The sequence below is a fragment of the Martes martes genome (assembly GCF_963455335.1).
Source record: "Martes martes genome assembly, chromosome: 8".
In the NCBI taxonomy this organism is placed as follows: domain Eukaryota; kingdom Metazoa; phylum Chordata; class Mammalia; order Carnivora; family Mustelidae; genus Martes; species Martes martes.
This window is the reverse complement of record NC_137895.1, coordinates 18,132,816-18,157,862: the sequence shown is the minus strand read 5'-3', so window position 1 is coordinate 18,157,862 and position 25,047 is coordinate 18,132,816. Positions and strand designations below refer to the sequence as shown.

At 45.6% G+C, this 25,047-nt stretch overlaps 1 protein-coding gene across 1 annotated transcript in view; it reads left to right on the top strand.

Moving 5' to 3' along the window:
• The window catches only part of STAB2 (stabilin 2), a gene marked incomplete at its 5' end in the record, with an annotated part of 166,400 nt that overhangs the window by 64,004 nt on the left and 77,349 nt on the right, over positions 1-25,047 (top strand). Inside the window, 11 exons of the mRNA XM_080811181.1 lie at positions 3,782-3,835; positions 4,128-4,208; positions 6,742-6,894; positions 10,201-10,263; positions 12,998-13,084; positions 13,816-13,902; positions 15,081-15,192; positions 17,590-17,770; positions 20,151-20,244; positions 21,465-21,623; positions 24,777-24,872. Of these exons, the coding sequence (XP_080667307.1) occupies positions 3,782-3,835; positions 4,128-4,208; positions 6,742-6,894; positions 10,201-10,263; positions 12,998-13,084; positions 13,816-13,902; positions 15,081-15,192; positions 17,590-17,770; positions 20,151-20,244; positions 21,465-21,623; positions 24,777-24,872 (1,167 nt within the window). The remainder of the gene's footprint in view (positions 1-3,781; positions 3,836-4,127; positions 4,209-6,741; positions 6,895-10,200; positions 10,264-12,997; positions 13,085-13,815; positions 13,903-15,080; positions 15,193-17,589; positions 17,771-20,150; positions 20,245-21,464; positions 21,624-24,776; positions 24,873-25,047) is intronic.

The window sequence follows — 25,047 nt, the reverse complement described above, 5'->3', positions numbered from 1 at the left end:
CAGCTTCACAATCCATACCCCAAGCATTTTGATTTAATGACACTTCCATGAGATGTAGAATTAGACATTTGTGGGAGAACCAACTTTCTAACCCAGGCCACACTGTTTTGGAACCCTGAATCTTTTAGCATGTATGGTTTAGAGAAGCACATGGATACACACCTTTCTAGGATACTTTTAGGTATCTACAAGGATATCTTGCCTTCAGAAACTTTGAATTAAAAATATATGGGTCGAAAAATATATGTAATATCTTACACTGCAAACAAATATTCGCCATATTAAAGGATTTGCTACAGGTTTCTACTTAAAATGTAGATTTCCCAGTGTCTTCAAGATAGGACGTTATTTTAAAAGTACAATTCACGTACAAGCTTTCTGAAACCTAGCTATTGCAGAAAGATGGTTATAGCTCTCTTTGGCACTCACCCTAATACTTAATTTTAAAGCTAAAAAGTAATGTGGCTCCCCTGGGAAATTATTAAAATCCTGAGATTATATGGCTTTGTCGAGTACATAGCTTCTAATTTGATACCAGTTTTTAAAAATAATATTAAAGAAGTTCTCAGACACTTAACCAGCTACACTTAAAATTAAAACAAAACCTTTTAATTAGAATAGAAAAATATCAACCTCCCTGCTTTCCTGTCAAACACTTTTCTTCATAACTCCTTCTAATTGTGGCTGGAGCTGGCTGGCTTGCTCGGACTTTCAAGAGTGGATTGTGTAGGGGAGCCTGGTTGGTTCAGTGGGTTAAAACCTCTGCCTTCGGCTCAGGTCGTGATCCCAGGGTCCTGGGATCTCTGCTCAGAGGGGAGCCTCCTTCCCTTCTTCTCTCTGCTTTCTGCCTGCCTCTCTGCCTACTTGTGATCTCTGTCAAATGCATAAATAAATAATTTTTTTTAAAAAGTGGATTGTGTACCTCTTCCCAGCTTCGTTCAGTAAAGATTGCCTTGTAACTCGAAATTAGCCTATGGTGGGAATATTTTTTTCCTTTCCTCCTTAAACTTTATTTACTTTTTTATTATGTTATGTTAGTCACCATACAGCACATCATTAATTTTTGATGTAGTGTTCCATGATTCATTGTTTGTATATAACACCCATGGCAAAAATCCTTTGTTTCCCCACAGATCTGATTTACCAGCACACCACTGCTCCTGGCTTTCTGTCTCTTTGCTCTTGGATGCTACTGCAGAGAATATAAACACTTCAAATCTCTTCATTCCGAGTCAAAACTGTTCTCCACTTTAATTTCTAAGCGAGGAATAGAATGATCATTTCCACTTTTCTCTCAGCCCCAGAACCTGTTTAGTTAAAACTCCTCTCCAAAAATTTTAATAGCATCCTTCAGCTTTATTTCAGGGAAGAATCTCAGCTGGAGACAGAAAAGGCCCCAGAGGCTATGCCCAGGAGATGGAAAATAAACTGATTTATTAGAGGAATGGCTTCTAATTCCAATTTTAGAGTGCCATGTTTCCTTTCCAGTGTATGTTTTTGCTTCTCCCCGAAGCAAAACTTCAGTCTGGTAACCATCCTATCCACACAGAGGCCACAGCTACTGAGGACCAGCCCCAGTTTACGACTTCCTCGCTGAACTAGGTGAAATGCAAGCACAGGGAACCAGAGAGACTGACCCTTGCCACCTCACAAATACCTTGCAAGTAACGTGGGACAAAGGGAGGTGAAACTGCAGAGTTCGGGGTCATGTTAACAATTTGGTAGAAAAACTCTCTTTCTGCCCTGGCATCAAAGGGCTGGATTTTTGTTATTTTTACCTAAAACAGCAGGGAGGAAGCGAATGTCTTCATAAGGGAAAGGATGCATTAACTACACGGAAAGGCTCTGCTACAAACAGCAGCACCTGGACGTGCATCCTGTCGATTTGAGCCACAATGGACTCAATTCTAACTGAGCGATGGTCCTCGTGGCTCCCAGCCAGACAAGGCGACAGGCACACACACAATGGCGGGAATGATACCAATCAATTCCTTTGTTGCTTTCATTCTGCTTCTTCTTGTAAAAAAGGATCCAACACCAATTAATTCTTGGGCCTTTAGAAGTGAACGATCCAGTTGATAACATCTTCCCTACGCAATCAGAGGGATGGAAGGGGTCCGCACCACTCTCTTTATTTTGCAGGCAAAACCGAGCCTAGCTACGTGCCTTGCTCAAGGTCACAGCAGCACAATCAGGATTAGAACTCGGGACCTCAAGGTCCAGCTCAGTGCTCTTCCCAGGACCCCGTTCCCGCTTTTAACTTACCGGCACAAATGTTGATGCGCGGCCCACTGTGTGGCCTGGGATTCTGATTAATAAGCCAGACAGACCCGGCCCCTGCCTTCCAGGAGCTTGTAATCCAGTTTGGGCTGACATTTCCCAGGGGTCCCCACTTTTGCTCACCCCTTCCACCACTAAGCATCCAAATTTGGAATCGCATTGCTTCTGCCTGCAAATCCTCACTTGTGGGTACCAGAAAGCAGCTGCAAGGAGAAGGTGAGAGCCAGAGTCTGAGGCTGAAGTCACAGAGTAACAGAGCCAAGGCTACAGAAACATCGCTGCCAGGGCTGGCTACCTGGGGTTCAACTCCAACTTTTTTATGGGCAACCCTGACCTCCATGTACTACTTTTGGCTTCTCGATAGGGTGGCCATACAAGGTATCATCCACACCAGGTTACTTGAGAGTGAATGGGGCTGCCAACATGCGAGGTGGACAGCAGAGTTGTACCAGAAGAGCCAGGATGGGGATCACTCTGTTTACAGGAAACTGCCCCAGCCTTGGGACCTAGAACAAGTGCAGAGGGGAGTCTGGGCACATGGGACTCAGATTCAGCAGGGTTCTCTTTCAACCTGGGACTCCTCACTGTTAGGACATGTCCCTGGCATGTCAGCTTCTGAGAGGTGACTACGATCTGGATTTGTGATCCTCTTCTTGTCCAAGCCAGAGTGACCACGGCTATACCACTTATGAAGCAGAACTCAAAGGTTATGTAGCTTGTAACTCCCAGCTCTGTAATCTCCCAGCGAGATTGCAGATCCCCACGGCTGCTGGTCCCCAGAGAGCGGTTCCCTGTGCTCCTCACCTCTGTTCGCTCTCCCCAGCGCACCCTACGGGGATTGCTTACTCTGCTGATAGTCCCAAGACTCTTTTTTCTCCACCACTCCAATGTTTCTGAAGCATGAGGAAGAGTGGAAAGGGTTTTGAAGGAGAGATGAGCGTGGACCATGGTGGCTCAGAAGAAGGGAGTATCCTGCCCAGACAGTCCTAAGAAGGATTGTGTATTCCTGACTAACCAGCACGTGGCCTGACAAGCAGACATCTATTTACAGAGAAAATGAAACAGAATCATCAACTGAGGCTGTCTTAGACATTCCAGAATGTAGCTTTAGCCATTCAGAGAGGTAATGGAACAGAGTGACTGAGAACGTCTTAGTCTTATTATCCTAAGTTAGCTTTGTGACCTCTGTCATGTCTTTAAAACTCAGTGTTATCACACATAAAATGAGTCAATAGCAGTCCCTCCCTCACAAGGCTTTTAAGAAAGTTAAATAAAATGTGCCTATAGTGCTTTCAGAACAGGTCCTGCCACAAGGGAGGAATTTGGTGAATGTCAGCCCTTTGGAGATGGGGTTTTTCTCATCCTGCACTTCCCAGTGAAGAGATTATGGGGCATTGACTTTCCTTGATTATACATCCAAAGTCATCGGGGGAAATTCCCACAAAAGGGGGAAAGTTGTATTTTCTGCAATGACTAAAGAAGTATTTTAATTCTGTTGCAGGGATCTCGGAAGCTTCTGGAACTCGTCAGATACCACATTGTCCCATTTACTCAGGTTGGTTCCACTTTCCTGCCCTATTTTTTCCTGCTTTCCACATATCTGACCTTGACTTAGATTCCATTATTACAGCGCTAGAAAACACGTGGCAGTTGTTCTTTATCTGTAGCTCTAGGCATGCCTTTAGCAATGCATAATGAACCCCTTATCAAAGAAACCCTCAAAGCCACGAAACTGATGACATTATTTATTTCCTAGAATTCCAGGCTATTTTTTCCAGTGAAAACTTTACAAAAGCAAGGCTCTATGCATTGCTCAAAATGTCTGTGCTGTTCTCTTCTCTTTACAGCTTGAAGTGGCTACTCTCATTGTGACCCCACACATTAGGACCCTGGCCAACCAGATCATACAGTTCAACACCACCAGCAACGTAGGTGAAAAAATTCAACCTCTGCTGTCGTGACTCACATGCATTTTTGCTCTGTTTATGATTGTTCACCAGGTTATCCTACCTCTACCCTAACTCCCAAGCTTACGATCTTGATTACTTCACTCATTTGTTATTTCTTGTATTTCATGATTTCCTTTATTTGCTGAGCAACTGCGGATGTGAGACTCTGAACTAGATGTCCAGGATAACGCAATGAAGAAGACAAGCTTACGGTCTAGCAAGGAAAACCAACTTTGAGCAACTAATTAATGACCAGCTCATTATTTAATTACAATTATATTAAGTGCCGTTATAATTATAATGAGAGTTTATAGTAAGAGGAGGCTGGGTGTCTAGAGCCCCTCAGTGAAGAAGCAATGCTTCAGCCAGGCTTCAAAGAATGAGTACAGAGAACTTGGGCAGGGAAGAGCAGAGGAGAGTTCCAGGCAGAAGGGAGAACATGTGCAAAGGCCCTGTGATGGGAGAGAACATGCCTTATTTAAGAAACTCAGCGAAGGCAACATTATTGCTAATATCGCCAAGAGTTCTGACAGCATGCAGATTATGTCTCCTGTTGATTCATCGTTGGTGGTGATGATGATGATGATGATGCATTTTTTCTGTATCTATTGAGTGCCCACTACGTGCCAGACACCATTCTGGGTCTTAAATGTAGACCAATGAGCAAATAGAGAAGAGTTCCTGGTTTCATGGAAGTTTCAATCTAGTAAATAGGAAGATAAACAATAAACAAATAAGTAAAACATAGAATACATTAGAAGGTAGTAAGTGCTAAGGCAAACAAACAAAGAAGGGGGACATAAAGCAAGCATGGGGCCGACATTTTAGGTAAAGTGCCCAGCAAATCCTCATGGAGAAGAGAACATCTGAGCAAAGGTTTAAAGGAAATGAAGAAACAAGCAAGCTGTGTGCATATCTGGGAGAAAGAACATTCCAGAGAAAGGAAAGCAGAGAAAGGCACAAAGAAAGGAGCGTATGCCTGACCTTGTTGAGGAAGAGCAAGGTCATCATGGCTGGAACAGAGGGGATGAAGGAAGAGAGGTAGGAGAGAGCAAGGTAGTGGGAGGGAGAAGGAGAAATGGGGTCAGGTCACACATGGCCTAAGAATTCTTACTTTAAAGGAGATGAGGAGCCATACGGGATTTCGAGCAGTGGAGTGACACGATCAGACGTCTACTCGGGGAAGCTAGTTAGAAGCTGACTGCAGTAACCCAGAGCAGAATGATGGTGACTCAGACCAGGGTGGTAGCAGGGCTGTGGGAGGAGGTGGTTGTATTCTGAAGGCATTTCAAAGGAAGCCCCAAGGGAATCTGCTGATGGATTAGAGGAAGAATTCTCCTGAGCTTCTGACCGGGGCCACAGGAAGTATGGAGTTGCCTTTAATACAACAGGTGGAGCCGTTCTGCGGCGAAAGTCGAGGTCAGAATTCTTTGCCAACCTGTTCAATTTCTGCTCGCTCCCCTGCAACTTAAGTGGGGATTTGTCTGGATTTTTTACTGATATGTATCCCCAGAGCTCAAAACAGAGCATGATACAGGATCCATAAATGTATCTGGAATGAATGGATCCCTGCTTCATCAACAGAGAGGTAAAATGGTTAACCCGAGGATTCTTGGCAAATATATCATAGGACTGGAATGGTTACCCCCTTCCCGCCTTGCACCAGCAAGGACCATGTCTACAGAGACATCCTTGCCTGGTGTCGGTCAGGAACTCATTTAAGATCCATCTTTACTGGGATGTCTGCGCGGCTCAGTTGGTTAAGCGTCTGCCTTCAGTCCTGGTCATGATCTTGGGGTCCTGGGATCGAGTCCCTCATCAGGCTCCCTGCTCAGCAAGGAGCCTGCTTCCCCTTCTTCCATTCTCCCTGCTTGTGCGCTCTCTCTCTCTCTCTCTTTCCCTCTTTGTCAAATAAATAAATAAAAAAAATAAAATCTTTTTAAAAAATATCCATCTTTCCTGGGCACCTGGGTGGCTCAGTCAGTTAAGCATGTGCCTTTGGCTAAAGTCAGATCCCCGAGGTCCTGGGATTGAACGCTGCATTAAGTTCCCTGCTTAGCGGAGAGCCTGCTTCTCCCTCTCCCTCTGATGCTCCCCCTGCTTGTGTTTCCTATCTCTCTCTTTCTCTCAAATAAATAAATAAAATCTTTAAAAAGAAAAATTCATCTTCCCCTGGGGCACCTGGGTAGCTCAGTCAGTTAAGCAACCGACTCTTGGTTTTGGCTCAGGCCATAATCTCAGGGTCTGGAGATCAAGCCTCAGGTGCTCCCCATGGAGCACAAAGCCTACTTGGGATTCTCTCCCTCCCTCTGCCCCCCCACACCCACTTGCTCACCATCTCCCCCTCTCTCTAAAATAAATAAACCAACATTTGTTTTAAAAAGACCCATCTTTTCCTGTCAGCCAGGCCCCTCTCATAGCAACCCTCTGAGAGGTCACCGGCACCCAGCTCTGCCTGGGGACAGCTGGTGTCCTGCAGGACAGAATGAAACATGTCACTGTTTCTTTCCAGGGACAGGTTCTGGCAAATGATGTGGCCATCGAAGAGACAGAGGTCATTGCCAAAAACGGCCGAATCTACACCCTGACTGGCGTCCTCATTCCTCCCTCCATTGTGCCAATTCTGCCCCACCGATGTGATGAAAGCAAGAGAGAGATGAAATTGGTAAGGAAACTAAGAAAATAAATAAAGAGGAGCTCCCGAACAGCCCCACAGGGCAGACAACGTCCTTCCCTCTCACACTTCTGAGGAAGCTGACAAGGAGGACCTCACCCCAAGAGCCTCATTCCACATGGGTTTCTGTCCCCACAAAGAGGCAGGTGGGCCTGAAGTCCCAGTTCATAAACTGTCAACTGAGGCTTCTTGTGGGAATGTTCCACTATGACCAACGCCTCCCAGCTCTAGTGGCTCTTTAGAGCTGCCGTAACAAATGACCACAAACGAAGAAGCTTAGAGCAACAGAAATGTATTCTCTCACCGTTCTGGAGGCCAGGGGTCTAAAATCAAGGTATTAGCAGGGCCGTGCTCCCCGGGGAAGGCCCTGGGAGGAAGGATCCTTCCTCGTCTCTTCCAGCTTCTGATGCCTCCCGGCAATCCTCGGCGTTCCTCAACCTGTAGCTGCGTTATTCCAACCTCTGCCTCTGTGTTTGCATGGCTTTCTCCCCTGTGCCGGTCGCTGTGTGTGTACCCCTCCCTTCTGTTGTGACACCAGTCATTAGATTCAGAACTCGCCCCCCAAGCTAGTATGACCTCATCTTAACTAATTACATTTGCAAAGACTTAATCAAGGGAACACAAATTTGGTGAGGAACACTATTCAGCCAGCTACACCAGAAGTGGGATCCGTCCCTGCCTGTGTCACCTGGGACCACCTTGCTCCAAGCCCATAGCTTTCCTCCAAGAAATGTAAGAAAGAATTTCTTCTCAGATGAGTGCTCTGGCCCTCGCCAATCAACCGTCTTTCCGTATTTCTTTTCAAATACCAAACTTTCTGTTTGCCTGTGAGCTTGTGTGCCCTCTAGTGACCTTTCCCATTTCCATGGCAACCAACTTGGGTGAGCCGGTTTTATTCCGAGCACCCCAAATCTCAACACTGCTGTACATGGGATCTTTCAGTTCCCATGGAAACCATACCCCTGAAGTTGCCACAATAATAGGTCTGGGTCTTTCTTTTCAGAACACTGCGATAATGCTTCAATGATTGTTCTCAAAATATCCTTGGAACATGGGCATTGAATGAGGAATAATGGCCTCACTTTATAGGTTTTATTTACTGATCCCTCTTTTTATCATGAAGCCTGGAAATAGCTGTTTGGTCACCTGGTAGAGGATTGTGGCTGGTTCCCAATATGTTTTAGGATATTGTACAGGTACCCATACTCCATGCCAGTCATATGCCAACGGGGGAATCTGATTCCATTCTGAGCATCCTTTTTTTTTTTTTAATTTGTCAGAGAGAGAAAAAGAGAGCAAACACAGACAGACAGAATGGCAGGCAGAGGTAGAGGGAGAAGCAGGCTCCCTGCTGAGCAAGGAGCCCAATGTGGGACTCGATCCTAGGATGCTGGGATCATGACCTGAGCCGAAGGCACCCGCCTAACCAACTGAGCCACCCAGACGTCCCCTGAGCATCCCTTTTTAAGAGAGGCAGAAACTCAATCACTTTCCTAGCCAGTCCCTGGCAGTGACTAAAGTTTGGTTCATTCTTTGAAAAAAAAAGTATTGGCAGGTACATCGCCTGGCTTGGGCCAGGGTGAAGATGAGAACAGGCCTGATAAGAATAATCTCATCTTCTATCCCAAAGGTGAAAGATTTTGGAAAATAGGACCTCTGCCGAAAAGATTCAATAAGAGTCTAATTATTGACTTTAGAACTTCCCCATCCCAAGCAGCTGCCATTCAAGTTCAAGGAAAGAAGTCTATGCAGGGATAAGGGCATCCCCAACTGCCTGCCTTGTTGCAAAGTTGCTCTGTTCCAGGTTGCTTAAAAGCTTGTTCTCCAAATTCCCAAAGGAAAGAATCTAGATGTGGGTTTGAGCCACAACCCAAAGAATCTTCGTTTAATAGAGAAAAGAGCTTCCCAATACCCAATATCTTGGGATAGAGTCTTCTTTTACTATTTTCTCTGGGTTTAAAGTCAGATCTATCTGCTCTACATGATTTAGGATGGTTTTGATTAGATCTGTTAAGAGTCCAAAGCTGGGACGCCTGGGTGGCTCAATTGGCTAAACATCTGCCTTTGGCTCAGGTTATGATCTCAGGGTCCTGGGATGGAGCTCTTTGTTGGGCTCCCTGCTCAGCAGGGAGCCTCCTTCCCCTCTCCTCCTCCCCACCATTTGTGCTCTCTCTTGCTCTGTCTCACCCTCTCAAATAAATAAACAAATACATAAAATCCTTTTTTAAAAAACTGCAAATGCATTCTCTGCAAAGTGTTTGGGGCTAGCACAGGGTAGGAGCAGCTGGCACTGTCTAGGAGTCTCAGTTTTCACCAGCCTGAACCCATAGCTGGTTTTAGTCTTGTATGTTTGGATTTTAGAGGTTTAATTACTAATTCTCTGTACTAGTTAGGGTTCCTACAGGAAACAGAAGTTACCCCAATGGTTCAAATGAAGAGACTTTAATGAAGATGCTACTAGAGGGGGGTGGGCAGGGCTAAGGAGACAAACCAGTTTTGCTGGAGCATCAAGGAGAAGCAATGGCAGGAAACCATTACCACCCTGGGAGGGGAGGAGGGGAGGGCTAGGAGGTGCCTGAACCCAGTGAGAGCTGGAAGAATGGAGGAAGGTGACATCAGGCAGGAGCTATAGTGAAGGTGCCCAAGCAGAGAGGTAGGGAAGAAATACCTCAATATTGCCCTCCTCCTACCCACTAGCATCCTGCTGGCATCTCACACTGGCCAAGACAATTAAGACTTTAGGCAGGGGAGGCAAGAGAACATTCTTTCAGGTCTACCTGCTGGAGCACAGAGCCCAAAGGAGAAGATCAGAAAATCGATTTGGAGAGATTTGGAGGAGGCTCTCCATCCTCCTGAATTCAAGTGAAGGAAGAAGCCCAGGGAGACTAAAAGGCAGAGACTCAATGCTCCGCTTTGCTGCTGCTAAGCTAATTGGAGAACAAGGCTATCATGTGTGACCAGTGCTAATGCTTCATCTCTGGCACAGGTGGATAACTGCAATGCTTCCTCAGGGACAGGTGCCTCTACATGGCGGAGAGTCAATCAGAAACCTCAGGCCAGTGGACAGTCGATCTAACCTTGAAAGAGGGAGAGGAGGAGGCTGCTCTGAACGAGATCAGTTCCAGCTCCCAAACCTTCTGGCACAGGCACTGACTTCCCTCCTTCTCTCCGGGAACTAGGGAATAGAGAGGGAGGCCAGGAGTGGTCCCCTGGAGGAAGGAAGCATGAGGCCAGGTAGGGTGGTCCCCTGCTCCCTCTTACAGGGATGCCTATACTGAACCTTGTCTTTCCTTCCAGGGCACCTGTGTGAGCTGCTCTCTGGTGTATTGGAGCAAATGTCCTGCTAATTCTGAGCCCACGGTGAGTGTGACAGCTTCGAGAAACCACACATCACCCAAGCAACCCTACTGGTGTTGCTTCTCATCCTTTCTACCTTTCTTCTTAAAAGATATAAATTCCAACTGGAGTAACGTCAGATTGGCTCTCAGCCTAACAAAGGGGGGATGGTAGAAAGCCCACTATATGGGGGAGGGTAGACAGAGCTGCGTTTGAATCCTTGCTCATTAACACTGGCTGCATTGTTTAACCTTCTTAAACAAAGGGTGTTTTTTTTTTGTCTGTAACTAATAATAATAATAACAGGGGAATTAGCAGAGATAAAAACCCAAGTACAATACCTAAATCAAGTGGCTACTCAGTAAAGCTTCATTCCTTCTCTACTTCACCCTCTTAAATCTGTGTAGGGGAGTCAAATCTTTGCCTTCACCATCCTAAGGTATCGGGCTGGGGCTGAGAATTAGACAGATTAACAAGAGAAAAGTTCACAGATTTTATGTGTACATGGGAGTGCCCATAGGAAAGCAAAGACCCAAATAAATGGCAAAACCCAAATGTTTGTGTGGATGTGGTAGATTAAATAAAGGAAGGAAATTGTGGGAAAGTCACTGAAATGTACAGGGAGGCTAGAGGAAATTTGGAGTTATTTTAGCAAGGTCCCTTTGTGCAGCTTTTTCCCTGCATCGGCTTCTTGTCTCTGGTGACAAGAGGTCTCTTTTGTCCTGGTACAAGCAGGACATCTTCCACAGGGGAGCTTTATCTCCTGTTCTCTGAAAGGAAAGGGGGAAAATCAGAGTGTCCCTTTTCTATTTGCTGTTTTTCAAGTATGCCTTGAGCTCAAAATGATCCTTATGCCAAAGTGGCCAATTTGGGGCTGGCATAGTCTGCCACACATTACTCCTGTTTGCTCTTCCCAAACACTTTTTCAGATAGAAAGGACTATCTAGAGAAGGACATTAGGACCATCCAGCCCTTTTCAAGTTTGACTGAATTCTGCATACATCTATTGAGAGCTGGTTCCCAGGGCATAAAGGTGAATGAGACGTAGTTTTGTTTTGTTATCTTTTTGTGTTGAGAAGCTGTAGTCTAACAAGGAAAACCAGATCATTCCACAATAATCCAGAATTCATATGCCAAGTACTCTACTGGTGACAAAAGCGAAATGCTCCAAGGTAAAAATTGATGATCGAAATCTCTGCCTATAATTTTGTCCTGAAAAAGAGCATCCCGGTGAGAAGTATCATTCAACACTAGAATAGGTGACTAAGGAAGGAGATGAGCTCTTTAACACAATCCTACTGAGAAGCATTTAATAAAGCAAAACATGAACATTAAATGGCACAGGTGTGCAGATAGTTATTTTTCTCAGTCAAGCCATCACCCCTAAGTCCTACAGGATGCTGTCAACTGGGGAAAATGGAGAGGGAGGAGAAGAGAGGAAATCATGTTGACTAGCATCAGAGTGACTGCTGTGTGCCAGGCATTGTTCCAAATGCTTTATATAGCAAACGTCCGAGGTGGGTATATTACCATCAGAGCCCTCGTGTGATCTGGGAACGAACGTAAGGAAACATAAAACACTTCATACAAGGTCACACGGTTAATACACGGCCAAACCATGATCCTACATCACCACAGCCCAAGTAAGGAAGAGAAGGAGAGAAAGAAGGCAGAATTAGATACACGGATTAGAACCAAAAAAGCCCCAAATCTTCCCTTCCCAGCCTCCCATGTTCTATACTTACTTAATTATCCTGAGAGCCTACAAGAGGACTGAATAATCCTTCCTCAGTGATCTCGGAATTCCTTTACATAGCTCAGATTTTAGGATTTCACAGCCCATGAAGTTCTCAACACCACCTTCTTGAGCTGGAGCCTAAGATGACAGGGTGTCTCCACATCGTTTACCTAACATAAAACTTGAACCAGAGACAGGATGCTTAGGATAAAACCTGAGATCAGCATTATCATCCCATTCCCCAGATGAGGCATCTGAGGCCGACAGAGACTACATGACTTGCCTGTGATATCCTAAAGTAAGGACATAGTAAGACCCATTCTCTGGACCTGCCCCTTACTAATGGGGCTCTTTAGCAAAAATGATTTACCTGTCGGGGCCTTAGTTCCCTCATCTGCAAAAGAGGGATGAAAAATAGCCACAAGGAGTTGAAGATTGATGACCTTATACGTGCAGTGTGTCTGCCCCTAGTGCGTTCTTGATAAACGGCAGCTCTAGATAATTACGATCAGGCACTAGGGGTTAGAGAATGGAAGGTTGCATTTAAGACTTTCCCACATATGCCTACGCATCACTCCTAAGAGAAAAACTCAGACCATCCCTATTTCCTTTGGTGGATTTTTCTACAAATTAGAGAGGGACTCTCTACTGGCTCCACAATTTCTATGTAGAAGGAGCTTGGGGATGGCTGTTGATTGGAAGAGGAAGCTGAGCCACACTCAGGATGAACAGCAAAGTGTTCCCTGGTCAACTGGCAATGTCTGTCCTGGTGGAAGGGAGAGTCAGGATAAATGTGCCCTGATTTATGCCAGTCCTGGCCTGTGTTCTACCAACAAGGAAACAGAGGCCTCAAGAAGGGGACTAAACTCTGGCAGGGAGCCTCGTGAGCTGGAGAGCTCTGGTGATCTTGCCTGACGTCGAGGGGAAACGGAAGTAGGCTGTCAGGGTATGAAGCCGAGCAATGCCCAGAGGACCTCAAAATGCAGACTCAGTGCTCTTTTCTCGTTGGCTTTCCTCCAGACACTCTTCACACACAGATGTGTCTACACTGGCAGAGTAAGGAGCCTGAAGAGCGGCTGTGCCCGGTACTGCAATGTCACAGTGCAGGTGAGGCCTCCGGGGCCACACTCCTGGGCCTCAGCCTCTGTGAGGCGACATGGCGCCGATGGCCTTGGTAATGTCTTCCCGCAGGGGAACAGTGGGGTGGACTCTCTCCTCGAGGTCTAGGTCATCCCCTTCCCTGCATCCATCCCTCCTGTGCTTGCCTCTCGCTCTTAACAAAGAACCCACACTCTTGACACTTCCCCCATGGACCGGCCACTGCCTCATGTCTGACCTGTCTCTGACCCTCCTTCTGACCCCAGAGTGCGCACACTTGCCGATCCCTCCCCCGGAGCATTTTCCAGATTTTCCTGGGACTGATTCATTGTTTAAGAGTTTAACTCTCACTTCCTCTGTCACCACCTGATCCACAGTGGCCTCCCCAGGCTCCCCCCACCTTTGCCCCCACCTGCCACAACTTCGTTACAGTGTTTTGTCTTCCCAGCACATACGGGTCTCTTTTTTAAAATTGATGGTCTCTTCCTGATGATATAGAGGATGGGCTCCATGAGCACAAGCCTCACGTCTTGTTCTCATGGTGCCAGAGCCGGCTTGGCACCCGAGGTCGGCCCTCAGTACACACGTGGCGAGCACATGGTGGAACACCAGCCATGCCATCATCTGCAGAAGTCGAGCTAATGTTGTTTATTACAATAATGGAAATTAAAATGTATTTCTTTTGAGGAACTGGCACTCTGCTTGCAGTTTTAAAAGGCAACATGTATTTTGTTTCTCAGATACCAAAGTGCTGCAGAGGTTTCTACGGGCCTGACTGCAACCAGTGTCCTGGAGGCTTCTCAAATCCATGCTCGGGCAACGGCCAGGTGACGTAAACTGTTTCATGGGTGCTGAGCTTGACCTGTCCTAAGTCAAGTGGAAGAGTAATTTTTAAAACCACTAAACTGAGAAGTGCTATGGCGCCCATCACGGTTCGCAGAAAGTAAAAGAAACAGATCAGTTGCTCAAAGAACAGAAGGTATCTGTAGCAGAAGGAATTTGGGCCAGGGATGGATGGTGGCAGGGGTAGAGAGTGGGAAGTCTGGAAGTGTTCCAAAGTCTGCGCTCCTGCTGCTGAGCACTTGACCTCGGATAACTCAATGAGGCTCCCTCTGACCCCACTTTCCCCTTATGGGAGGAGAGCAGAGTCCCCTGCATTGATCTCCAAGATTTCTTTCAGGATGAAAAGTCTGTGATACTTTAAAAAAAAAAAAGAAAAGAAAAGAAAAAGAAAAACAGACACTGCCCAGTGATTGCTTTTTATTAACCCACCTCCAAAACCTAGTAAAATTATAAAGGCCCAAACTTATCTCCCCTAGCTTAGAGACCAGAGCTAAACAAACAAAAGTAAAAGTAGCTGCGGTTCACATGGGAAATCACGGATCTGTGCGTTTAAGAAACCACATCTAAAATATGCCCCTCTCCAGGGAAGGAATAACTGCAACCATGGGTTGAGGCGAGGCAAGAACAAGTCAACGTAGTCACCGGTTAACTCCCACAGGCCATGGCAGGAAGTCCCCGGTGCCCAAGTCAGGTACACAGTGATCCTTGCAAAGCTAACCTTGAAACAGCTGAAATGGGGAGGTGGAAGGTGAAAAGTCTTATGCTGCAGGGGTAAAGTCATAAAGTCATAAAGCTGAGCAAGCCAGGCTCTGGAAAGAACGGCCAACCTTCCTTCTGAAGGCCGGTGGCTGGTCACACCATCCCTCAAGCATTGTTTGCAGGGTCCAAGTTCACCATGGTGACACCCTTCCTCCTTGGATGACTTCCCTTCAAGTTCGAAATCCTGACTCAGGACCCCAAGCTTGTCCCTGTTTTAGCATCTTAGCTGATAGCAACATGAGTCTACTTTCCACGAGTTGTCCCAGAGGGCCATGTCTAGCTCTGATAGACCTGTCAGATAGAATCTGACTTCAGAGAAGTCACGCAATGACACAAAAACATCTGGGACTTCTTTACAGTGGAGCATTGTCCTAACGCCCTCAGGGCCTGCCTTTGCTTGCAGTGTGCGGACGGCCTCAATGGCAATGGGACATGTGTTTGCCAAGATGGCTTCCAAGGCTCCCAGTGTCAGTTCTGCTCTGATCCCAATAAATATGGACCTCGGTGTGACAAAAGTAAGTGACACTTCTGGAACTTACTCCTGCTCCTCAGCTGGGTTCCCTTTGGCACGGCAGCAAAGCAATAATGCAGGCCAGACGCTGTGTGCCCCTTTGCTTGGTGTATACCCTCATCCTAGACCATTTCTCAAGCACATGGTTCTCAATCTGTAGCCCATGCCAGACTGTGGGGTCCCACTGCAGAACTTCTGAGGCAGCAGGCCTGGAGTGGTATTGGAGAACTTGCAATTCTAGCCAGTCCCCTGGGAGTGCCAACACTGTAGCCAAAAGACCACTCTTCGAAAATCAGTCCCTTACGTTTTCCCCACAAACCTGAAGTGACCATGGGCTCAGTAGCAAAACACAGACTCACTCTCTACCTTTCCAACAATCCCCTTCTATCAGCTTCCCCCCTTGCAAAATGTGTGACTTTGTGCAAGTGACTCCCCCCTCTCTAGACCTCGGTTTCCTCATCTATAAAATGGGAATAATAATAGTAATTACCTCATAACGTTAGTGCAAGTTATAAATAGAAAGCACTTGCCTTGGAACAATGCCTAGCACCTAGAATGCAATACAAATACACTAGCTCTTATTATTAATCTGTGAGTGTTGTTACTGTTGCTGTTATTCTAAGTTCAGTGACATAAATATCAGGAAGCTCAGAGACCAAGAAGAACACTAGGCATTAAAAACACAACACTAGGCATTAAAAGAAAAAATGCAGTTATTTGATCTTAGAAAATGCATTATGCCTTTAAAATTGCAACATTGTGTATATTTAAGTAGATAGACACATAAATATACAGAAATAAATATAGATATATATTTCTACACTAAGATTAGAACTTGAAAGAAAAAAAAAATGAATAGATGTGTTGGCCATGGAATCAACCCAGCCCAAAGTTAAATCCCCACTCTACAACTGACAGGTTGTATGACCTTAGAAAAAGTCTCATTGAATCTTAATTTCCCCATCTATAAAATGAAGATAATAACAGTACCCATGTCATGGGTTTTTGATGAAGTTAGACCGTAATTTAGGGCCATAACACAGAGCTTGCCCCAGCAAGAAATCAGTAGATGAAGCTATTCTTATTACTGTCACTACTAACTCCATTCACCGGTTACAAAGCACACAGCCCTTCCCCTCTCTCACCTGGTCTGATCTTCACAACCACCTCTCAAGATGGGCAGGAAACCAAAGCAACTGTCAATGTTGGTATCTTTATGGGGCCAACAGAACAGGATGCTGAGGCCAGGGGAAGCCATAGAGCCTTCCACACCAATACCTCTCATTCAGGTCTGTGGCTACCCACCAACCCCTGCAGAAGAGTCTCCTCTTCCTTCTGGGCCCTTGTCCCTTGCAGATGAAATCCTGACTTGCTTAAAAGTTTATGAAAAGTCTTTTGTTTTAAATCCAGTCATGCTTTTCTAGCCCACTCACTGTCTCTCTCTCCTCTGTCCTGGGTGTTGGCTGCAAACACCCACACGAATTCCTCTCCTAAAGCCCTCTTGGGGCAAAAATCACAGAAGCCTTCCTTTCTGATCATAGCCAAGCCCCCAAACCCTTGCCACCTGACTCGAAGGAATTTTGCATCCTTCTTTTCACTCCTGCATGCATAGGAGCCTGAGTTGGAAGCACAGGTTGCAATTTTTTTAAACACCTATCATCAAAAGCAAAGTAAACCGCTAAAGTTTAAAATGATCACGGGCACACAGAAACACCAGCTAATATCCTGAATTACGATGTTTGCACATAGGCCACCTTCGCAGCAAGTCAGGCAATGTGCGTCACCTCTCTGGGCTTTAGTTTACTCATCTGGAAATGGGGATGATAAGAGTATCTACCCTCTGAGGCCGGTGACTGTTAATGAGATGGTACTGTTAAAGGCCGGCCAATGCCTAGAGCAAGGTCCATGTACAAATATTGGCCATCAGGTAGCACTGGTTTGCTGTGATAGAGAGTAAAGAACAAGTATGTAAGCTGCGCACATGTCAGAGGCCACACCAGCATGAGAAACTGCTTCTACTGATTCCAAAAAGGTGAGAAATTTCCAGACGGAGCTCTCCAACCATAAGGTAAATGAAGATTGAGTTCCTTGGCGTCTTTCTCACACACACACACACACACACACACCCCTACATACACATACACACAAAGCACTTCTGGGACCGAGTTCTTCCCATCCTTGATGGGACAGTCAAGCTCACCACACACTGTCTCAAGCCCATAGAGAGACACTTGAGAAGCTAAGATATAGCCTCCAGAGCCTCCCCCAGCTCAGCCCCAGGTTCTGCTCTGACGGGCACAAGAAGGGGGTGAGGGGAGGTGGTCTTTCTCCTCCATGACCATGTGCCCCATTGCTGTGCTTGTCTCCCAACCCCCAAGCATCCCTCTTCCTTCTCTTCCAGAATGTCTATGCATTTCTGGAACATGCAACAACAGGATCGACAGTGACGGGGCCTGCCTGGACGGCACATGCAGAGAAGGCTCTGCTGGGAGGTTCTGCCACAAGCAGACCTCTGCCTGCGGACCCTACATGCAGTTCTGTCACATCCATGCCACCTGTGAATACAGCAATGGGACAGCAAGGTAAGCCTGTAGGGTACCACCCTTAAGAGCCCACAGCCCCTGCGCCACCTGGACATAGACCCAGCCGCTATCTCAACTCTTTGCAAACAAAGGCCTGTTTCCTCCAGTTGCCAGTGTGGCTTTTGTGGAGAAAACCTCAGACTGAGTTGGGTTCAAACTGCAGGACTCCGTGCTTTGAAACGTACCAACTGTGTGACCTTGGGCAAGTTACTTAACCTCTCTGAGCTTCACTTTTCTTCATCAGGACAACAAGGATGATGTTGCCTATGTAGCAGGGCAGTTGTGGAGGTTATAAAAACCGGATGTAAAAGCACCCAGCACCAGAGGCAGCTGGGTGGCTCAGGTGGTTAAGTGGCCGACTCTTGATTTTGGCTCAGGTCATGACCTCAGGGTCTTGGGATGGAGCCCCAAGTTGGGCTCCATGCTCAGCAGGGAGTCTGCCTGAGATTCTCTCTCCCTCTCCCTGTCCCCTCATTCAAGCTCTCCACCTCTCTCAAATAAATAAATAAAACTTAAAAAAAAAAATCACCCAGCACCAGAGCCAGCACATCATAGGTGTTCAGTCATGGAAATTATGATTATTATCATTATTCATGTGAAAAAATGAAAATACGCCCACCACTGTCCAACCCTTTAAAAAAAAAGCCTTTACTTCCTAAAGCCATTAATAATAACTGCCCCATTCAAGGCATCTTGCAGGAAATCAGGTCTTGGTCATAAGATCGCCATCGGCTTCCCTAATAGTGTCTAATGTATGCCCTGGGCTTGGAGATGGGGGGGATGGAATGTCAGAGGAAATTTTCCTCTCTGGGACCATCTCTGGTTCAAAGGCAGTAACCACCTCAAAAACATCCTGGGAAACACAGAGAATGTCTGATAATCTTGGCCTCATTTTTAAAGCACTTTTCTTAATTTGTAATTTGCATAGTTACTTACTTCCCTGTTTATGACCTGTCTCCCCCACTAGAGGGTCGGCAGCTTGGGCCCAGAGACTGTCCTTTCTCCTCCACGGTAGCATGACAGATATGCATCTGCCTCGGGAGTGAGGATCTACATCCGTGCATAAAGCAAAAATCACATGTTATCCAAACTGTCCTCAAAACCTCTGAAACCACTCACAAAGGGCTATCGACACAAGTCTGTATATACTACATACTCTTAGGTAGATCGAACACTGTTGGAACAGATTAATCTATCTTTTCATCTGGGGACCAGATAAAGGGTTTTGTTCCTTATGGAGCCTTGATACATGAAAAATAATTCTATTTAAGTTCTTGTAAAGCACCTGTGACTGAATTTGAGGCAAACGATGTGGGCTCTGATGAAACTACAGGGGACACAGCACCTCTTACAAGAGTCTTAATAACTGTTGGTGGGCCAGATGGATGAATGAATGGCCCATTTGATAGTTAAAGTATCATGGCGGGATATTTTGAGAAGAGTGTCTCAAAGGGTGAGGAGACAGTCAACTTTGTGAGCTCATGGAATCAGGCACTTTGAGAGGGTGGTGCTCCAAAAAAAGGGAGTCTGAGGGACCAGAGAAGGGGGGTGTCTCACCTGACCATTTTTTTTTCATTTTTCATGTATCATTTATGAATTGAATGCTAACATACCTATAGTCATCATATAGGTTTTTTTTTTCCTACAAATCTAACCATTATTTTTCAATATTTTACAAACTGTCTCATAGAAGAGGGGCACCTGGGTGGCTCAGTTGGTTAAGCGTCTGACTCTTGGTTTCGGCTCAGGTCACGATCTCAGTGTCATGAGATCGAGCCCCATATCAGGCTCCGCACTCAGTAGGAAGTCTGCTTGAGATTCCCTCTCTCTCTCCCTCTGCCCCTCCCCTCTGTGCTCTCTCTCAAATCAGTAAATAAAATTTAAAACAAAAAAAAAAAATTGTCTCATCAAAGAGATGGTAGTTGTTCTCTGCGGAACCACAGATAATAACTAGAGGCAGAATCCCACCCCATCAAAGCAGTGACGCTGCCAGATGTCGGGCCTCGCAAGGGGCAAGTGTATACAGGCATCCTGCTAAGTGCTCCCCATGCTTTATCTCACTCCCTTAATCTTCACAGCTTTGTGAGGAAGGTTTTAGACTCATTTTCCAGACGAGGAAACAAAGTCTCCCAGAGGTTAATGGACTCAGCCAGGGTCACACGATGCTAAGAGGTGGGGCCTGAATTCCCTCTCAGGCATGTCTGACTGCAGACCACCCCACCCCCATGCCTATGACCACCTTTACACTGGCTCTGCCCACAAGGGCAATGTGTCAGATGTCTGGCCGGGAACCGTTCACCCCCTGGCTGTCTGGCCTTTTCCTGGGTGGTTGCTGCTTACATTTCTGGGGCTGATTTTGTGCACATGCTCTTCGTTGCAGCTGTGTTTGCAAACCAGGATACAAAGGGGATGGAAGCCTCTGTTCAGAAATGGACCCTTGTGCAGAAATCACGAGGGGGGGCTGCAGCCAAAATGTGAGTGTTGCTCTTTATTTCCAGGCTACCTGGTTTCTTAGGAAATCCTGAGGGAAGGCCTTGAAAAAAGGTGATGTCTGAAGGCTTTTCATTGCATGAAGCACATTTGCTGGAACCTTGAGTTTTAAAGATGATGCCAGTGCCTTCTGTAAGCTTCCATTTCCTAAATCCACGAGTGCAGGGGATGTCCCAGGATCACAGGAGTTGGGGTCTTTGGGCTCTTAAAAACACTGCCTGAGAATCAGATATTGGAGGTTATTAGTAATAAACCAGTGAGTCAATGTTACAGCTTACAAGCAACTTGAATGTCTATGATCTCATTTCTTATTTCCCCACCCCAAGCCAATAATGTTCTTATCCTCATTGTACTGATAAAGAAACTCAGGCTTGGGGACACTAAGTGACTTCCCCTAAGTTCTATTATTGGGGAAAGCCCAGGCATATAGCCCAAACCCATGGCTGCTTTTGAATATCCCTGCTACCACCGGGACCTCGTCACCTCCATTCCCTGCGCACAGTTTGCTACCTGGTCTCCCCACTGCTTCGCTGGCCCACCTGTGCGTTCATTGCCCATCCATAGCCAGAGTGACCTGAAGCAGATCGGGTCATGTTTCTCCCATGCTGAAACCCCTTCAGTAGCTAGTCTGGCTTAGAAGGGGAAATCAGATGGGAATGCCTTGCCCCACCCCACCAGAGGCCCCTGGTGCTGGTCCCACCCTCTCCACAATGAACCTGGAACCTCCTTCCTCTCCCGCTGTCCTTCAGCCTCCTAGGGTGCTCAGGCTGAGAGGCCTGGAGTTGCTACAGTGGTTAGGAGCTTGAACTTCAGCATTCTGGAGACGGGGTTGCTGAAGTTTTGTGCTGTGTGACCTTAGCGAAGTTACTTATGCCTCTCAGCCTAACTTCCTTATCTGTAAAGCAGATAGTAACAGGACCTTCCTCCAGATGATGGGTTATATCAATGAAACACTAAGAACCGTCCCAGCTCCATAAATGACAGCGATGTGCCTGGGGCTGGCCATTAGCTTGCCCACCACAAGCAACACTGTTCTCTAAATTGTCTCCTGTTTTCCATGGATCTCAGTGCAAAAGTGCATTTTAATCATTTCTATCGCACTCCATGCAAACACGCATTTCTAGGAGGTACCTTCTTTTTTTGCTTTTGGAATCATGTGGCTGGACTGAGTTTCAGAGATTCGCTGCTGCTTTCCGCCCCACAGGCAGAGTGTGTCAGAACCGGCATGGGGACCCACACGTGCGTGTGCCAGCAGGGATGGACCGGGGACGGCAGAGACTGCTCGGAGATCAACCACTGCCTGCTGCCCGGTGCTGGCGGCTGCCACGCCAATGCAACCTGTTTGTACGTCGGCCCCGGGCAGGTAGGTGTGCCGAGGCAGAGAGCAAAGGGGAGCAGGACTCCTCTGGTGGCTTTTACCCACTGGACACCACAGTACTTTGTCTAGAACATACTGCAGCTTTTTAATCATTTGTAGTAGTGAGAATGGGTTGTCATAACTAACCTGTGACATAGGTACTATATTTTTTTCACCTGTTGACACTCTCTACTCATTTAGCCCACCCCCACCTCACCCCAGCCTCTGGCAACCACCAGTCTGTGCTCTTTATCTGTGGGTTTGGTTTCAGGTTTTGGGGTTTGGGTTGGGTTTTTTTTAAGGTTCCCTATATAATTGAGATCATATGGTATTTGTCTTTCTCTGTCTAATTTATTGCACTTAGCATAATATCCTCCAGGTCCGTCTATGCTGTTGCAAATGGCAAGAGCTCATTCTTTTTCATGGCTGAGTAATATTCCATCATATATATATATATACGTACGTGTGTGTGTGTATACACACACATACATATACACATATATATACATACACACACACACACATATATGGATAAAGAAGAGGTGATATATGGATAAAGAAGAGGTAATATACATATATACATATATCACCTCTTCTTTATCCATTCATCTATCCATGGACATCTGGTTTTGCTTCCATATCTTGGCTATTGTAAAGAATGCTGCAGGGCGCATGGGAATGCAGATATCTTTTCAAATGTAGATAAATATTCAGAAGTGAAATTGCTTGAAGGTATGGTAGTTCTATTTTTAAAAATAGTTCTATGTTTAATTTTTTGAGGAATCACCATACTGGTTTGCACACTGGCTGCGCCAGTTTACGTTCTCACCAACAATGCATGAGTTTCCTTTTCTCCACTTCTTTGCCAGCACTTACTTCTTGTGTTGTTGATAATAGGCATCCTATCAGGTGTGAGAATTCATTCTGGTTTCGATTTGCATTTCCCTGGTGCCAAGTGATGTCGAGCATCTCTTCATGTATCTGTTGGCCATCTGTGTGTCTTCTTTGGAAAAATGTCCATTCAGATCTTCTGCTGATTTTTCAAGAGGATTGTTTGTTGTTTTGTTATTACATTGCCTGTGTTCTTTGTATATTTTGGATATTAACCATTTCTTAGATATATAATTTGCAAATATTTTCTCCCATTCAGTAGGCTCCCTTTTCATTTTGTTGATGGGTTCTTTTGCTATGCAGAAGCTTTTTCGTTAGATGTGGCCCTGTGTGTTTATTTTTGCTTTTGTTGCCACATAGGTGACTAGCGTTATTCCCATCTTACAGAAGAGAAAACAGGCACAGAGAAGCTAAGTAATTTACTAAATTATGCTGTGAGATTCACACGCAGACGGTCTGACTCCAGAGCCCCCTCTTAAGCACCTGACCACACTTTATAATTCTGTAGCACTCTACAGTCTGTGACCACTTTCACTTAACCTCCTGAAAGGGAGACTGAGGCAGAGAAAGCTGTTGCTCAGGAACCGGTCTGCACTGGGGAGGTGATGACAACTGTCCTGTGACCATGGCCGTGGAAAAGTCCTATTCATGAAAGAGCTTACTGCGGTCTTATGTCTCACCACGCATTTGGCAAACAAGTGTATTCATTTTTTTGCCTCACCTAAATTGCCAGATTGCATTTGAGAAAGACAAAATATGTCCTGGTGTCTGTAATAGTTTGCTAAGGCTTCTGTAACAAAGTGTCACTAACTGGGTGGCATAAAACAACAAAAAGGTATTGTCTAATGGTTCTGGAGGCTAGAGATCCAAGATCAAGGTGTGGGCAGGCTTGGCTCCATCAAAGGGCTTGAGGAAGAATCTGTTCCATGCCGCTCTCCAAGCTCTGGGTGGTTTGCAGGCAGTCTCTGGCATTCCTCGACTTCTCCACGCATCATCCTAGTCTCTGCCTTCATCATCACAGGGAGTTCTCCCTGTGTGCATGTCTGTGCCCAAATCCCCCCTTTTCATGAGGACACTGCTCATTAAATTGGGGACACATCCCATTCCGGTGTGACCACATCTTAACTAATTACATAATAATAATCCTATTTCCAAGTAAGGTTACATTCTATTTCCAAGTAAGGTTACATTCTGAGGTCCTGGTGTCATGAGGACACTGCTCATTGAATTGGGGACACACCCCATTCTGGTGTGACCACATCTTAACTAATTACATAATAATAATCCTATTTCCAAGTAAGGTTACATTCTGAGGTCCTGCTGTCAAGATTTCAACATATGAATTGGGACTGGTCATTTCAACCCATAATACTATCTATCCCCCTCTCTCTGCTCTTCCTTTCTATGGATAAAGGCATCCTGATATGGGAGATGGAGGAAGAGAAAGGTTTTTTTATGGTGCCGTATAAGAAGTAAAATACACTATCTCTAGGATTGCCCTAGAGTTACCAGTAGTTAACTGCCAGTAGTTACCAGTTGGCTTGAGAACTTTTAAATATTCCAAGCAGGCAGAAATCCTAATTACCATGAATACTTGTGTAAAAAGACAAACCATGTTTGGCTCAATATGTTAGGGTTGGGGGATACAGGGAGGTGCTACCCCAATACCAAGTGGAGAGGATTAAACACCCATGTTTATAGGGTCTTGCCCTGCCACATAAAGATGTATACAGGTGCTTCTGTATACGTTCATCTCAGAAACATTTACCAGCGCCTGGGTAGCTCAGTTGGTTAAGCTTCTGCCTTCAGCTCAGGTCATGACCCTGGGATCCCCTCCTCCCTGCTTGTGCTCCCTCACACACACTCTCTCTCTCTCTCTCCCACTCTCAAATAAATAAATAAAATCTTTTTAAAGAAAGACACACACATTTACTTTATAAAACACACATAGTGAATGATACATTGTTAAAGATAAAAATTCATAAATAGAAATTCTAGTCCTTTCTTCCCACAACTTCCTGGGTTGTCTTGTCTCGTGTATGGCGCTTCTGGGATAATGAATTCAAAAAGAAATAACAGGGAACTCTCAGATAAAATGTAACAAGAATGTGCAGATCAAGAACTCTGGAATCTGAAGTACAACAAACAAAATACATCAAGTCAGGGGGCCAAACAGCTATGACTTCCGTGGCTCGTTTTCAGGCCACGTAACGACAAGGCATGAAAGACCCTTGTTTTCAATCATCTCTTTTGTTCTTGGAATTGTAGAATGAGTGTGAGTGCAAGCAAGGATTTCGAGGAAATGGGATTGATTGTGAAGCAGTCACTTCATGCTGGGAACAAACTGGGAAATGTCATCCACTGGTGAGTTACTTCATTCCCTTCATCCTTAAAAAAAAAAAAAAAAAAGGTTACTTGAGAAAGAAAGAAGGCTAGTTAATTTCTTATCTAGAACCTACTAACGAACAAAATCTTTCCTCCTCCCAAAGAGAGTCCCCAGGCAGAATGAGAGTAGTTCTTACAAATGTCACTCCAATCC